Source organism: Podarcis raffonei, chromosome 16 (genome assembly GCF_027172205.1).
Source record: "Podarcis raffonei isolate rPodRaf1 chromosome 16, rPodRaf1.pri, whole genome shotgun sequence".
NCBI classification, from domain to species: Eukaryota; Metazoa; Chordata; class Lepidosauria; order Squamata; family Lacertidae; genus Podarcis; species Podarcis raffonei.
Genome location: NC_070617.1, coordinates 27668306 through 27684044, shown reverse-complemented (window position 1 = coordinate 27684044; position 15739 = coordinate 27668306). Strand labels below are relative to the sequence as shown.

The 15739-nt window shown below is 46.6% G+C and overlaps 1 protein-coding gene across 1 annotated transcript; it reads right to left on the bottom strand.

Moving 5' to 3' along the window:
• Positions 1 to 7098: 7098 nt before the first annotated feature.
• On the bottom strand, positions 7099 to 9835 carry LOC128404290 (immunoglobulin lambda-1 light chain-like). Its single transcript, XM_053369781.1, has 3 exons — positions 9769 to 9835; positions 9305 to 9636; positions 7099 to 7533 (listed from the first exon to the last, which is right to left on the bottom strand). Exons 1-3 carry the CDS (start codon positions 9815 to 9817, stop codon positions 7099 to 7101), a joined length of 816 nt encoding a protein of 271 aa, XP_053225756.1. The 5' UTR covers positions 9818 to 9835.
• Between the last annotated feature and the right edge of the window lie 5904 nt (positions 9836 to 15739).

Genomic DNA, 15739 nt, shown 5'->3' with positions numbered 1-15739 from the left:
AATCAAATGTTCAAAGAAGAAAGGTCAGCGCTCATCAGCAGCAGCCGCGCGGCTTCGCTTCCGCGGAAAGAGCGATGGATTCACAGCACCGCTACCCCCTCCACGTTCCGGAGCCCCTTACGGGGTCCCTTCTGCGTATCCGAGGTCGCTCCTGGTGCCCGCCGAATCCCACGGCCACGGGCTCACTCTACCCGTGGTTTTCCTAAACGGGTCGTCGCTGTGCCGCAGCGCACGACCCTTTTCCGCGGAGCCCCTCTTCAACAACTGAAGAGGACCGCCATTGCTGTTTCGCGCCGCCTCCGGAAGTGCTACAATTCCAACATATGTTTGACCCGGTTCCTGGTGCCATCATTAGGCACCAGGCAAAAACATTCCTCTTTACCCAGGCCTATGGTTATTAAATGATCTACAGCTTGTGAAAATGTGGGGAAGAGGAATATTAGCAACTATTTTATTATTAGGCTGTCTGTCAGCATGCATTTTATTATTATTATTATTATTTATTATTGATGTTCCATCCACCGAGATGCCCACTGTCTCTCTGCAGGTCTGGTGTAGAAGCAGTGGTACCTTGGTTCTTGAACAGCTTGGCTCCCAAACAAATCGGCTCTCGAACACCGCAAACCCAAAAGTAAGTGTTCCGGTTTGTGAACATTTTTTGGAAGCCGAACATCCAACGCGGCTTCCACTTGACTGCAGGAAGTTCCTGCAGCCAATTGGAAGCCGTACCATGGTTTTTGAACAGTTTCGGGAGTCAAACGGACTCCCAGAATGCATTAAGTTTGAGAACCAAGGTACCACTGTTGCAATGTTTCTAAGCAGTGCGCCTCCACCTACGCTCAACCTGCATCTTCCTATATGCAGAAAAATGTAAGGCTGTCATCACGCTGCAGTTTGCATGGCTGCCAATAGGTGGCCAAGGCAACTCTGGTGTGATGACAGAATGGCAGGCAAGTGAACAAGCAAGCAGAGCAGGTGGCAGGTAGCCTAGATGAGCTGCTTAACAGAGGCTGGGAGGCGCTTGAGAAAGCGGTTTGCCAAACCGCTCTCCAAAGCACCTCCCTCTCTCCTTTGAAAGGAGGAGTGGATGAGGTGAGCTGTGAGAAGAGGAGAAAGGGAAAGTTTTGGTGAGCCATGGGAGGATAACTGATGGCTCAAATGAGGTGTAAAGGGAGGGGTGGTCATGTGTGGAGGAAGTGGGGTGGGCAGGGGTGGGAATGTCATAAATTCTACTCTCAGAGCAGATTCCAACACATGGTTAGCAGAGTAAAAACTTAAACACATTGCAGAATTCCCCAAAAATAGACCAGAGGCAATTAATATTTCATCCAGCAGAGCTTTACTGCTACTGAAGGCAAATGAACATAATGGTCACAAATCCAATACATTCAGGATTGGCACTGTCCATAAGAAATCCAGTTGCAGCAGACTTAACATAAACTTACAATAACTTATAATAAGACATACAGAACACTACATACAGAACACCACACCAGAAGAAAAAGATAGAAAGAGAAAGGTGAAACCCAGGCTCCTTCTGGCCTTATTATTATAGTCAGCGTGACCTTGACTGAAGAGATAACAGAACCAGTTTAAGCCACCTGTATTCCGCTTCTCTGAAGGAATAACCCAAACATCATGAACCTTCTGCTTGTTTCACACAAAGAAGCTTCCAGAACCCTCTTGAATGAATCAGAATAGGAAAGATCTCTACACATCAGATCAATCCTTTCTGTACCAAGAAATGCAAACTGACAGGGGAACGGGGTGAGCTGGGACAGCAGTCCCTAGTCTTTGCAAATAAGCACAAGTATTTCAAAATATCCATAAACCTCCATTGAACTTCTTCCAAGGGGAGCCAAACTTGTGGAAGCACTACAGTCCTGCAACTTTGTGTCTTTTGGAGAAATAGGATGAGCAGGGCAACAGTTCCAGAGGCTCAACCATTGCATTGAAACAGGTTCCTTCCCTCTAGTGACCACAGGCTCATCTTGAGCCACAACATTTTCAACAATTGTATTTCTGTTTTAATGCAGTGGAGATCTGTGGTTTTGACTCTTAACACAAGTCAGGCTGGAGGGAAGTGGTCAGGAGCGATTGTGCAGCTTCTATCCTGCGGCCGCTCATTGCAAGCAATGCTGGGTTTCTGCAAAGAGGTTTTTGCCTCGCTTCCCCAGGGACTGCATCGCCGTGCGTACTTGTAGTTGCTGTCATAAGACAAACAGTAATAATCAGCCTCATCTTCTGGTTGCAGCTTGGAGATAGTTAAGGTGGCCGTGTTGGAAGGTTTGTTGACAGAACCTGAGAACCGCTCTGGTGTTCCAGAGCTTCTGGTGCTAAACCAGTAGATCAGGATTTTGGGGGCACTGCCAGGCTTCTGTTCATACCAGGCGACATTGTAGGTGCCAATGTTTCCGCTGCTCCTCCGACAGGAGATGCTGGCGGTTTCTCCAAGGGATGCCGACATGGAGGGTGGCTGAGTTAGGGAGAACTGAGAAACGGTCCCTAGAAGAAAAGCAAAGAGGGAGGCTATTGCTGGCGAGAATTGTGTTCCATCAAGGTAAGGGGAAAGAGAGAAAAACTTGTGGAAGAGCAGTGTTATTATTATTGGTAGTTATTATTATTGTTACACACACACACACCATTTGATTGTTAAAAACACCACTCAAAGCGGTTTACAAGAATGGGGGGGGGACCCAAAATGATCCTTGAAAACATTCCCCCCAAAAATAATCAGAATCAGAATCAGAAATAAGCTAAAGGCACGTTAAAACACATGCGACATTCTACATACCTGAGTAAGCCGGTCTAAACTAAAGGTTCTTCGCACAGGGAATACGGGGAAGGCTGCTGCCTGGGTATCAATAGGCAGGGAATTCCCAAGTGTGGGGGCTGCTACACTAAAATATTGATTTCTTACCAATGCAGAATGAGTATTATGTGGCGCCCGTAATGGTGCCAGTTCCACAGATCGGAGCGGTTGAGTGGGCATATATAGCGTAAGGAGATCTCGCAGGTAAACTGGTCCCAAGTGGTTAATATTGTCAGATCACTTCTCAAAAGTTGATGATTAGGAGAGAAAAGGAGATGGAGATGGAGGAGATGGAGATGGAGGAGATGGAGATGGAGGAGATGGAGGAGATGGAGATGGAGATGGAGATGGAGGAGATGGAGATGGAGGAGATGGAGATGGAGATGGAGATGGAGATGGAGATGGAGATGGAGGAGATGGAGATGGAGGAGATGGAGATGGAGGAGATGGAGATGGAGATGGAGATGGAGATGGAGATGGAGGAGATGGAGATGGAGGAGATGGAGATGGAGATGGAGATGGAGATGGAGATGGAGATGGAGATGGAGATGGAGATGCCTCCTGCTCAAACCCAGTCAAACCCAGCCTGGTATTATCTACTCCAGGGACAGCCAATGGGATGCTTTCCCAATGTCATTAGACTCCAGATTCCATCAGCCCCAGTCATAAGGGATGACGATCAGGGAGTATAGGAGCAGTAGTCCAACAACACGTTCAAGGTGTCATGTTGACTACCCATGGTCTATCCCGAACACCAGCAGAAGCCTTTTCCAGCCTTATCAGGAGATGCTGGGGTTTGAGCCCTAGACCTTGTGAAGGTGCTGTACCGCTGAGCTAGAACCCATATCCCCCATCAAGAGAAAGCAGGTGCTCCCCATTACCAACCAGTGCAGTAAACAGAGAGGACGAGGAAGAGAGGAGTCCAGGCCATGGCAGGGGAAACGGAGTAGTATCAGGTTCCCGAACCAATGGTTTCTCTGAGCAGAACCCAGATGGTCTCCCTTAAACCTCTCAGGACTGGAGAAATGCAAACACATGCAAATACTGTATCCTGTTTATGAACGGGTTCATACCAGTATAGGAAGTTGCCTTACACCAAGTCAGACCATGGACTCATCTAGCTCTGGGTTGTCTAGCAGAAGCTCTCCAGGTTATTTCAGGCAGGATACATCCCTGTCCCTAGCTGGAGATGCTGAGGATTGAATCTGGGGCCTTCCTTCTACACACAGGAGAGTTGCTCCACCACTGAGCTAAGGCCCATCCCTGCCTATGCCTAGTTCCGAGACGAAGACTTCCCTCAAAAATCTATTCGGTTTTGAAACCATATTTCAACATTAGCCCCCATGCCTGAACTTATTCAGGACCAGTTGTGGGATGAGGCAGGGGAGGTGACCCCTGAGTTGACCCAATGTACGTGGGGTATACGGTAAGTCATAATAGCAGATTCTACCTGCCTCCCCACCACTTCCCCTGTGCAAAAAGAGCAACAGTGGCACCTACCGGTGATTCAAAACAGAAAGGCTCCTGTGCTGAACCCATGATGTTCGCATGTGGTTTGCGAATGTGCCTCCCACATGGATCACGTTTGCAACCCAAGGTATGACTGTAAATTAAATTCAGTTCAGTCTGAGGATGATAAAGGCTAGGGAAAGAGGCCGCTCTAAGTTTCCTTGATAGACCTTTTGTAGACTAGAGCTTCTCTTCCTCCCCCCCCCCCTTTTTAATTTTTACTTTACACACACAATTCCATCTGATGTTATATTCCATCTCTGCGATCCATTTTTCACCATCTTCACCTGTGTGTCTGTTATGTACTGAGTTGAATAGGATCCAAAAGGCAGCAGTCTGATTGGTCCTAGAACAATAGGATTCAATATGCAGCAGTCTGATTGGTCCTAGAACAATACAGCAGTATGATTGGTCCGCAGGAGCCACCCAGTCCAGCTCCAGATGGAAGTGAATCCGCAACCTGATTGGCCTACAGGAGAATCCCAGAATTAGCCAGTCACATGCGGCCTATTGTGTAAATAATGTATATAAAGCAGATATTTGGTGGGAACTTGCACTCCTCACTACTATGAGCTGAATAAAGAGCATGAAATCCACACTCGACTCCGAGTATATTTCAGTGTCCATAACTTAAACTAGCCTCTCAAAAGAGGGTTACCCAGTGCTTTGTAAATTAATACAAGGATCCTGAACATGGCTTGGTAGCAAGTGCTGAAGTTTGGCATGAATTGTCCCATGAGCCCTTAAGAGAACAAGGTCAGCTCTTACGTCTACCAGCTGCAAGCAATACCAAGTAGAGCTAATCACCTAAAGGAAGGTTTTTGTCTCACTTCCTCTTCAGCTTGTATCATTGTGTGTGTACTGCTGTCTTCAGCTTGACAGTAATAGTGAGCTTCATCTTCTGCTTGGACGTTGGAGATGGTTAAGGTGACAGAATTGGCCGAGGTGTCATAAGAACCAGAGGATCGCTCTGGGATCCCCGACACTCTCTTTTCATCATTGTATATTAGCAGTATCGGAGCGCTGTTGGGTTTCTGTTGGTACCAGTGATTCCACTTGCTTCTTATACCCCCACTGCTTCTCGTACAAGAGATCCCGACTGTTTCTCCCATGGAGGCCGAGACGAAGGGCGGCTGAGTCATCGTGAACTGCGCCTCACAACCTGGAACCAAAAATGGTAGCAAAAAAATTAAGTGGAAATGGAGGATCAGAAAGTGAATACCCTGGCATAAATGGGGGAGGGAGAAACTAGGGGAATATATTTAATAAAACATGTTTAAGTCCTCCCTCCTACCCCAGCAACAGCAAGCGAGAAATAGGAAGAGTTTCAAGAGTCTAGCCATGGTGAGGAATTCACAGCTTCCTGGGACAAAGGGGTTTCTAGCTGGAGGAATTAGGCAATCCCCTTTTCAATGCAAGAAAGCGTCCCTGCATGCAAATATCCTTGAAGCTCATTGGCTGCTCCAGGCAGCTGGTTTCCTTCTGTGTCAGTAAAAGGATGTCGCTAAGCTCTTTGCAGAACTTTAAAAGGATCATTTATGTCCAGGAACGACCCAATGGCACAACGTGGGCTCCCTCTGGTTTAGGCCACGATGCCAGCTCGCTAACTTGCCGGGTTGCTCTTTAAATACGCTGAATGGAATTTGAGGGACATCGTGGCAAACAGCCTGATCGTAGGTGTGTCGTCTTATCTATCTGTTTAATATTTACAAGCTGCACTTTAAGAACATATATTAAGGCAGCTTGCAACACAAAAACAATACAATGCAATAAAACAAATAAATAAATATCTGTAATCATCATCATCATCCTCATCATCATAGCTGTCAACCGTCCCTTATTTGACGGGAAAGTCCCTTATCCCAGTGCTGTGTCCCGCTGCTGTCCCTTATTGATGATGTCCCTTAAATTTCCCGGGTTTCAAAGGAAGCAGCTCCTCTCCCTCCCTCCCTCCCTGCCGGCCAGGGAGGAGGGAGACTCCAACTGGGTTGCTGGGCTGGGTTGCTCACCCAATAAGGAGTCTAAGAACAACTGGGGGGTGGAGCTTGCATGCCTTGTGCCAATCAAATTGGCCGCGTTGCCTGGGGACTCGCCTTTGCTCAGCACTTCCCAGCGGAGAGATGATGGTGGTTTTCCTTGCTGCATCCCCTTTGCCGGGTTGCTGCGCTGTGGGAACCACTGCTTGAGGCTTTGTTTGTCTGCTGGCTGGGCTTTCTGCCTTTGGCTCAGAGGGGCTCAGAAGTTGAACATACCTGTGCTCCAAAAATCCCTTATTTTGGCTGCCGATCCCTTATTTTTGAGGCTGCTGGTCCCTTATTTTCAAATCTGTAAGTTGACAGCTATTATAATAATACTAATAATAATAATGAATGTCAATAAAAGATCAACAGATACTGGTTGGTTAAAGAGGGAAAAATCATATTGGAAAGGACTGCCTAACAAGTATAATATTAGAAAGAAAGCAGGGTATAATGGGCTAGTCCTATTCCAAGTGGATCTATTAAATACACATGGCTTCCTTAGGTCCATTCATTTCAGTGGGTTTACTCTGAGGAGGACTTAGTTCACAAAGTTTAAAGCACTCACATTTGATTTATTTTTCAGTCATATTTGAAGTTTTGAAAATAAAATAGGAAAGTCATAATATGAATGGATAAATTATAATTTTGCTGCCCATTCTCTAATGCTTGTAAATTTTCTCCTAAGTCATGATAGCCTGTGAGGTTTCTGTCAATATTTCATTCACCGCAAGAGGAACTTAAGCTAATGAAGGCAGTTTAGGAGAGTTTTTGTCTCGCTTCCCCACGTGCATGGACCATTGTGACATACTGGCCAGGGATATTAATGGTGCAGTAATAATCAGCCTTGTCTTTTGCCATGGCTCCTGTGATGGTCAGGGACATGGTGTTCCCTGACTTAGACCCAGAGAAACGGGCTGCGATGTCTGGTGCTCTTCTGCTGGTCTGGTCAATCAACAGCCGTGGAGAATAACCCAGTTTCTGCTGGACCCAGAGAGGGTAGTTGCCATCAGTGATGGTTCCACCACTGAATCTGCAGGAAAGGGTGACCATATCTCCTGCAGACACAACCTCTGAGGGCTTCAGGGGGTGCAGCTGCTGCTGGGCACTGGGACCTGGAAGGGAAAGCCACTTCCGCCTTAAGGAGGAGGTGGGGTTGCGGGCTTCTTTGCTGACGGCCAGCTGGCATACCACCTATCAGTGACCCCAGGGGGAGTTCCTAGTTGATGTGCATCAGCAAGACTCCCCCTACTGGTGGTTAACCGGAGTAGTATCAGGTTCCCGAACCAATGGTTTCTTTGAGCAGAACCCAGATGGCATCCCTTAAACCTCCCAGGACTGGGGAAATGCAAACACATGCAAATATTGTATCCTGTTTATGAAATGGTTCATACCACTATAGGAAGCTGCCTTACACCAAGTCAGACCATGGACTCATCTAGCTCTGGGTTGTCTAGCAGAAGCTCTCCAGGTTAGTTTAGGCAGGATACATCCCTGTCCCTAGCTGGAGATGCTGAGGATTGAATCTGGGGCCTTCCTTCTACACACAGGAGAGTTGCTCCACCACTGAGCTAAGGCCCATCCCTGCCTATGCCTAGTTCCAAGACGAAGACTTCCCTCAAGAATCTATTAGGTTTTGAAACCATATTTCAACATTAGCCCCCATGCCTGAACTTATTCAGGACCAGTTGTGGGATGGGGCAGGGGAGGTGACCCCTGAGTTGACCCAATGTACGTAGGGCATACCGTATTTTTCGCCCCATAAGACGCACCTGACCATAAGACGCACCTAGTTTTTAGAGGAGGAAAACAAGAAAAAAAATATTCTGAACGGAACAGTGGATGTATGATTTTTGTGGTTCATGCTATGGCCACAGACATGTGATTTGACGGTGAGTTTGGGGTAGGCCAATGCAAAAATCCTGAGGATCCATGTGGATCCATGCTTTGTAACCATGGTTTTGCGCCATTGCGGCCCCACACAACAGTGGATGCATGGTTTTTTTTGGTGCAGGCTATAGCCATGGACATGCTATCTGATCTGATGGTAAATTTGGGGTGACCCAATGCAAAAATCCTGAGGATCCATGTGCTTTTACCTTCCCCCTCCCAGGCAGCCTCCTTTATCGCTAGAGTCCCTCATCTCCCTCCTGATCGCTTGCCTACCAGCTGCTCAGCGGCTTCGTTTCAACACCCCCTTCCCTCTTTCTAAAAAAAAAAGCATGATCTGCTTTTTGCCCCTGGGCAATTTGGCTCAAGGGACCACACATTCGCTCCATAAGATGCACAGACATTTCCCTTTACTTTTTAGGAGGAAAAAAGTGTGTCTTGTGTGGAGCAAAAAATACGGTAAGTCATAGCAGCAGATTCTACCTGCCTCCCCACCACTTCCCCTGTGCAAAAAGAGCAACAGTAGCACCTACCGGTGATTCAAAACAGAAAGGCTCCTGTGCTGAGCCCATGATGTTCGCATGTGGTTTGCGAACGTGCCTCCCACATGGATCACGTTTGCAACCCAAGGTATGACTGTAAATTAAATTCAATTCAGTCTGAGGATGATAAAGGCTAGGGAAAGAGTCTGCACTAAGTTTCCTTCATAGACCTTTTGTAGACTAAAGCTTCTCTTCCTCCCCCCCCTCCTTTTTAATTTTTACTTTACACACACAATTCCATTTGTATTCCTTCTCTGCAATCCATTTTTCACCATCTTCATCTGTATGTCCATAACATAAACTAGCCTTTCAAGAGAGGGTTACCAATGCTTTGTAAATTAATACAGTAAATTAATACATTAATTAATACAAATTAATCCTCAACATGGCTTGGTAGCAAGTGGGCAGCACGTGCTGAAGTTCGGCATGAATTGTCCCATGAGCCCTTAAGAGAACAAGGTCAGCTTTGATGTCTACCAGCTGGAAGCAATACCAAGTAGAGCTAATCACCTAAAGGAAGGTTTTTGTCTCACTTCCTCATCAGGTTGTACCATTGTGTGCTTGCCGCTGTCATAAGATTGACAGTAATAGTCAGCTTCATCTTCTGCTCGGACGTTGGAGATGGTTAAGGTGACAGAATTGGCCGAGGTGTCATAAGAACCAGAGAATCGCTCTGGGATCCCCGACACTCTCTCTTCATCCTTGTATATTAGCAGTATCGGAGCGCTGTTGGGTTTCTGTTGGTACCAGTGATTCCAGCTGCTTCTTATACCCCCACTGCTTCTCGTACAAGAGATCCCGACTGTTTCTCCCATGGAGGCCGAGACGAAGGGCGGCTGAGTCATCGTGAACTGCGCCTCACAACCTGGAACCAAAAACGGTAGCAAAAAAAATAAGTGGAAATGGAGGATCAGAAAGTGAATACCCTGGCTTAAATGGGGGAGGGAGAAACTAGGGGAATATATTTAATAAAACATGTTTAAGTCCTCTCTCCTACCCCAGCAACAGCACACGAGAAATAGGAAGAGTTTCAAAAGCCGAGCCATAGTGAGGAATTCACAGCTTCCTGGGACAAAGGGGTTTCTAGCTGGAGGAATTAGGCGATCCCCTTTTCAATGCAAGAAAGCGTCCCTGCATGCAAATATCCTTGAAGCTCATTGGCTGCTCCAGGCAGCTGGTTTCCTTCTGTGTCAGTAAAAGGATGTCGCTAAGCTCTTTGCAGAACTTTAAAAGGATCATTTATGTCCAGGAACGACCCAATGGCTCAACGTGGGCTCCCTCTGGTTTAGGCCACGATGCCGGCTCGCTAATTTGCCGGGTTGCTCTTTAAATACGCTGAATGGAATTTGAAGGACATCGTGGCAAACAGCCTGATCGTAGATGTACCGTCTTATCTATCAAAATAAATAAATAAATAAATATCTGTAATAATAATGATGATGATGATGATGATAATAAATGCCAGTAAAAGATCAACAGATTCTAGTTTGTTAAAGAGGGGGGGAAATGATATTGGAAAGGACTGCCTAACAAGTACAATACAGTGATACCTCAGGTTAAGTACTTAATTTGTTCCGGAGGTCTGTTCTTAACCTGAAACTGTTCTTAACCTGAAGCACCACTTTAGCTATTGGGGCCTCCCCCTGCTGCCGCACAATTTCTGTTCACATCCTGAAACAAAGTTCTTAACCTGAGGTACTATTTCTAGGTTAGCAGAGTCTGTAACTGGAAGCGTATGTCACCTGAGGTACCACTGTATTAGAAAGAAAGCACGGTATAATGGGCTAGTCCTATTCCAAGTGGATCTATTAAATACACATGGCTTCCTTAGGTTCATCCATTTCAGTGGGTTTACTCTGAGGAGGACTTAGTTCACAAAGTTTAAAGCACTCACATTTGATTTATTTTTCAGTCATATTTGAAGTTTTGAAAATAAAATAGGAAAGTCATAATATGAATGGATAAATTATAATTTTGCTGCCCATTCTCTAATGCTTGTAAATTTTCTCCTGAGTCCTGACAGCCTGTGAAGTTTCCCTCAAGATTTCATTCACCGCAAGAGGACCTTAGGCTAATGAAGGCAGTTTAGGAGAGTTTTTGTCTCGCTTCCCTACATGCATGGACCACTGTGACATACTGGCCAGGGATATTAATGGTGCAGTAATAATCAGCCTCGTCTTCTGCCATGGCTCCTGTGATGGTCAGGGACATGGTGTTCCCTGACTTAGACCCAGAGAAACGGGCTGCGATGCCTGGTGCTCTTCTGCTGGTCTGGTCAATCAACAGCCGTGGAGAATTCCCCAGTTTCTGCTGGACCCAGAGAGGGTAGTTGCCATCAGTGATGGTTCCACCACTGAATCTGCAGGAAAAGGTGACCGTATCTCCTGCAGACACAGCCTCTGAGGGCTTCAGGGAGCTGCTGCTGGGCACTGGGACCTGGAAGGGAAAGCCACTTCTGCCTTAAGGAGGAGGTGGGGTTGCGGGCTTCACGGCCCCTCCACGCACGTCACCCCCTAGCCGGCCAATCGGGCAGGACGCGGCCGGAGATCTCCCTCTTTGCTGACCGCCTGCTGGCACGCCCCCTATTGGTGACCCCAGGGTGAGTTCCTAGTTGATGTGCATCAGCAGGACTCCCCCTACTGTTGGTTAACCCTTCCCGGACTTCAAGCGGACGGGCTGAAGCCGGATATAGTCGGTTAGGACCAATGCCTAAGCCAATACCGCTCATCACCTGTAACCAATAAAGTTGTGGTCTTATTTAGCCTATTAACCTTAATAATTGTGTCGTGTGTCTTTATTTCCCCTGGGGGGGGGACAGGAACTCGCCACTCAATTCCCATCATCTCTGACCACTGGTCTTGCCAACTAAGGATGATGGGAGTTGCAGTCCAAAAACAGCTGGAGACCCAACGATGGGAGACACTGAGGTAGATGCTAACAGCTGGAGTTGAAAGAGTATCCTTCTGTAGTCAAAAATCTCTACTTCAGTGCATTAAACGTGCAACAATTTTAGGTCCAAGCCCCTTTCTCCTCTCCACTCCTCTTGTTCCTGCACCTCTCTTTCGGGCCCAGAGAGTTGTTGTTCCAGTTCTACATATGACTGCTTCACGGTGCAACATGTTTTCATGCCACACGGCACAATAATAATCCCCGTCGTCGCTCTCCTCAATGCTGGAGACAGTTAGCTTTGCAGTGTTGCCATATGTCTCTCCAGAAAAACGCTCAGGGATACCTGTGCCTCTTTCTCTGGACTTGTAGATTAGTAACTGAGGAGCCTTCCCTTCTCTCTGAAGGTACCAGGATGGGTGGACTGTGCTGATAAACTCCACGCCTTGCAGAGTGCAGGACAGGGTTGTTGACCCTCTGAGGGCCACAGAGACGGGACCATTTGTCTGAGTCAACGCAGCCTGGGAACTGAGACCTGGGAGGAATAAGATGGAAACCAAACCATTGCATCACTCACCTCTGAAACTTGCCAGTGTCAATAAGGGACATGCACCCCATGATTTTATTGGTACTGATAAAGACAGGGTTTTGGGGAGCAGTACTGTCACACACTTGCTGTCTCTGGAGATTGAGGTACCATGCTAAGCGATGAAGCTATCGCAGAAATGGGAAAGCAGCTCAAAGCAACGTCAACAGCTGCTTAATCGGGGAACCCTCCTGATCAAACCTAATGCCTATTTCTCACCGTTGCAAAAAGCCGAGAAGACGAGGAGGAGAAGGTTCAGTCCCATGGTGGAGAAGGCAGACTAGCAGCTCTGCTGACCAAGAGCCTCATGCTCTTCTCCTTTAAACCCTCCCGAGGCCTGAGGAAGGTCTTCCTTATGCAAATCTGCATTTCTGCTCCCTTCTAGGGTCCAGTCTTTGAAAGGAAGAAACATGTAGGATTCCTGGCATGGGTGTGGGTGTGTTTGCATGCATATATAGATAAAGCCCCTGTCTCAAGGGTGGGGGAACTGTGGAGCTCCAGGTGTTGCTGAACAACTCCCAACCCCTCCTGATCATTGGTTGCGCCAGCTGGGGCTGATGGGAATTGGAGCCCAGGAGCATCTTGGGAGACACAGCGTTGCTCATCCCTGCTTGAAACTTTCCGTGGCTGCATCATAGATGAGGATAACTGGAGGAGGCTTCTGCTGCAATTGTAATGGGGTGTGTCCTTTATGCAGCAAGATGTCAGCACCAAGGTGGGGAGTCTGATATCCCAGCACTGAACGGCTTTCCCTCTACAGTGGTACCTCAGGTTACAGACGCTTCAGGTTACAGACTCCACTAATCCAGAAATAGTACCTCAGGTTAAGAACTTCGCTTCAGGATGAGAACAGAAATTGTGCTCCGGTGGCGCGGCGGTGGCAGTGGGAGGCTCCATTAGCTAAAATGGTGCTTCAGGTTAAGCACAGTTTCAGGTTAAGAACAGACCTCCGGAACAAATTACAGTGATACCTTGGGTTACATACGCTTCAGGTTACAGATTCTGCTAACCCAGAAATAGTGCTTCAGGTTAAGAGCTTTGCTTCAGGATAAGAACAGAAATGGTGCTCTGGTGGCGCAGCGGCAGCAGGAGGCCCCATTAGCTAAAGTGGTGCTTCAGGTTAAGAACAGTTTCAGGTTAAGAACGGACCTCCGGAATGAATTAAGTACTTAACCCGAGGTACCACTATAAGTACTTAACCCGAGGTACCACTGTATAGGTGTTTACTCTGCCTCTCCAGCAGGGATTAACTCACCAATGGTCTTCTTTGCTTCCCTTCCTGACCCTCCAAGTGTCCCTATTTTCCAGGGACAGTGCTGGATTTACAGAAGCCGTCCCAGTTTCTGATTTGATCCTGGAATTCCCCGCTTAAGACGTCCCTGTTCCAAGTTCAGAGCAGCCATTCCTTCCTTGATTAACTCAGTAAAAGGACAACCTGCTTTCTAAAACATTCCTCCTGGCTGGTTTGCACAATGTCGGTTACTCTTTGAGGATTCATCCTGATTATTTTGTGAGGTTAGGTCATGCCTGGATGCACAGGTACAACTGAAAGCTATATGTAAAGCCCAGCCGTTACAAAGGGGCTTCTTCCATGCTATTTCAGAAAAGAGTTTTTCTCTCCATCCATTCTACCATAGGGCCATCTCATGGTGAGAATTCTAAGTGCAAAGCTGGGGGGAGTTTTCAGCTTGAGTAAGCTGAACGCCCTTTCAGAGCAGCAGAATTTCCCTTGGGAGGTGATGGGCACAACAGGTGCAGGAAGAAATATTTGATCGCGGTTTCCAGGTGTCTGCGAACGACAGTTTATTATTTTTTTAAAAAAAGGCTCGCTATTGTGTTTATTTCATAGAATCATAGAACCGTATAGTTGGAAGGGACCTAAAGGATCATCTAGTCCAACCCCCTGAAATGCAGCTAAAGCATCTATGACAGATGTCCATCCCACCTCTGCTTAAAAACTTCCAAGGAGTCCACAGCCTCCCAAGGGAGATAGTTCCACTCTTTGATCCCACTGATGTCTCACCCCATAAAAATTCTCAAAGTGAATTTACAGTCTTCACTTTGCCCCTGTTGGAGTCAGGCAGGTTTTCTAAGTTTCTCATTTTTCCATTCTTAAATTCTCCACTTTTCTGCAGTTTTTTTGGAAAGTCATGAAAATTTGCCAGTAAGTTAATGTGAATTTCTCCTAATGCACACCTTTTTTTGGGATTCAGCACTGACTATTGTACATGTTTTTTGCTAGTGCATGGGTAGGCAAACTAAGGCCCAGGGGCTGGATCTGGCCCAATCGCCTTCTAAATCCAGCCCGCAGACGGTCCGGGAATCAGCTTGCTTTTACATGAGTAGAATGTGTGCTTTTATTTAAAATGCATTTCTGGGTTATTTGTGGGGCATAGGAATTCATTCATATTTTTTTTCAAAATATAGTCTGGCCCCCCACAAGGTCTGAGGACCAGAGAACCGGCCCGCTGCTGAAAAAGTTTGGTGACCCCTGTGCTAGTGCTTTCCCCTCATATAATAGGATTGCATGTTATTTTCAATAATATATTCATTTTTATGCACACTTGGTAACGTATGCATTTTTGTAAACATTTTTGTTTGGAAAATCTCATCTCAAACTTGGGATAAGTGGTGAATTGCGAATTCCAAAGGATGACTGGATTCCAGTTCACATATTGCTTCAAGAAGGCTGAATTTGGTAGGTCCAATTTTAAATGTGAATTCAATTGATTTCTCCTCCATCCCTATTCACCTAGTTTACTATCCAACCAAAGACAGATCCTGCTAACAGTACTATTCCCTCATCTTTTATATCACCAAATTTATGATGGGGGACCCGTTGCAGCGTGGAATGCTCCTGTTCAGGGTTCCAGTCGGCCCCAACCTTTCCAAAGCTACTCCATTCCGTTCCTCTCCCAAAGCTCACTTTTACGCATCCCCCTACAAAAAAAGACTGTTTTCTTTGGGGTATTGATTACATTAACACTCCACCTTTCCTCTAAAGCACTCAGAGTATCATAAATGGCCTCGGTCCTGTATACCTGAAGAAGTGTCTCCACCCCCATCGTTCAGCCCGGACACTGAGATCCAGCACCGAGGGCCTTCTGGTAGTTCCGTCCCTGCGAGAAGTGAGGTTACAGGGAACCAGACAGAGGGCCTTCTCGGTAGTGGTGCCCACCCTGTGGAACGCCCTCCCTTCAGATGTGAAGGAAATAAGCAGCTATCTTTTCTTTAAAAGACATCTGAAGGCAGCCCTGTTTAGGGAAGTTTTTAATATTTGATGCTGTTTTGTTTTTAACACTCGATTGGAAGCCTCCCAGAGTGGCTGAGGAAACCCAGCCAGATGGGCGGGGTATAAATAATAAATTATTATTATTATTATTATTATTATTATTATTATTATACTACACACTTCTCTGTTTTATTCTCACAACAACCCTGTGAGGTTGGGCCAGTCTCTGTCTTCTGACCTAACCTACTCCACTTAGTGTCCTAG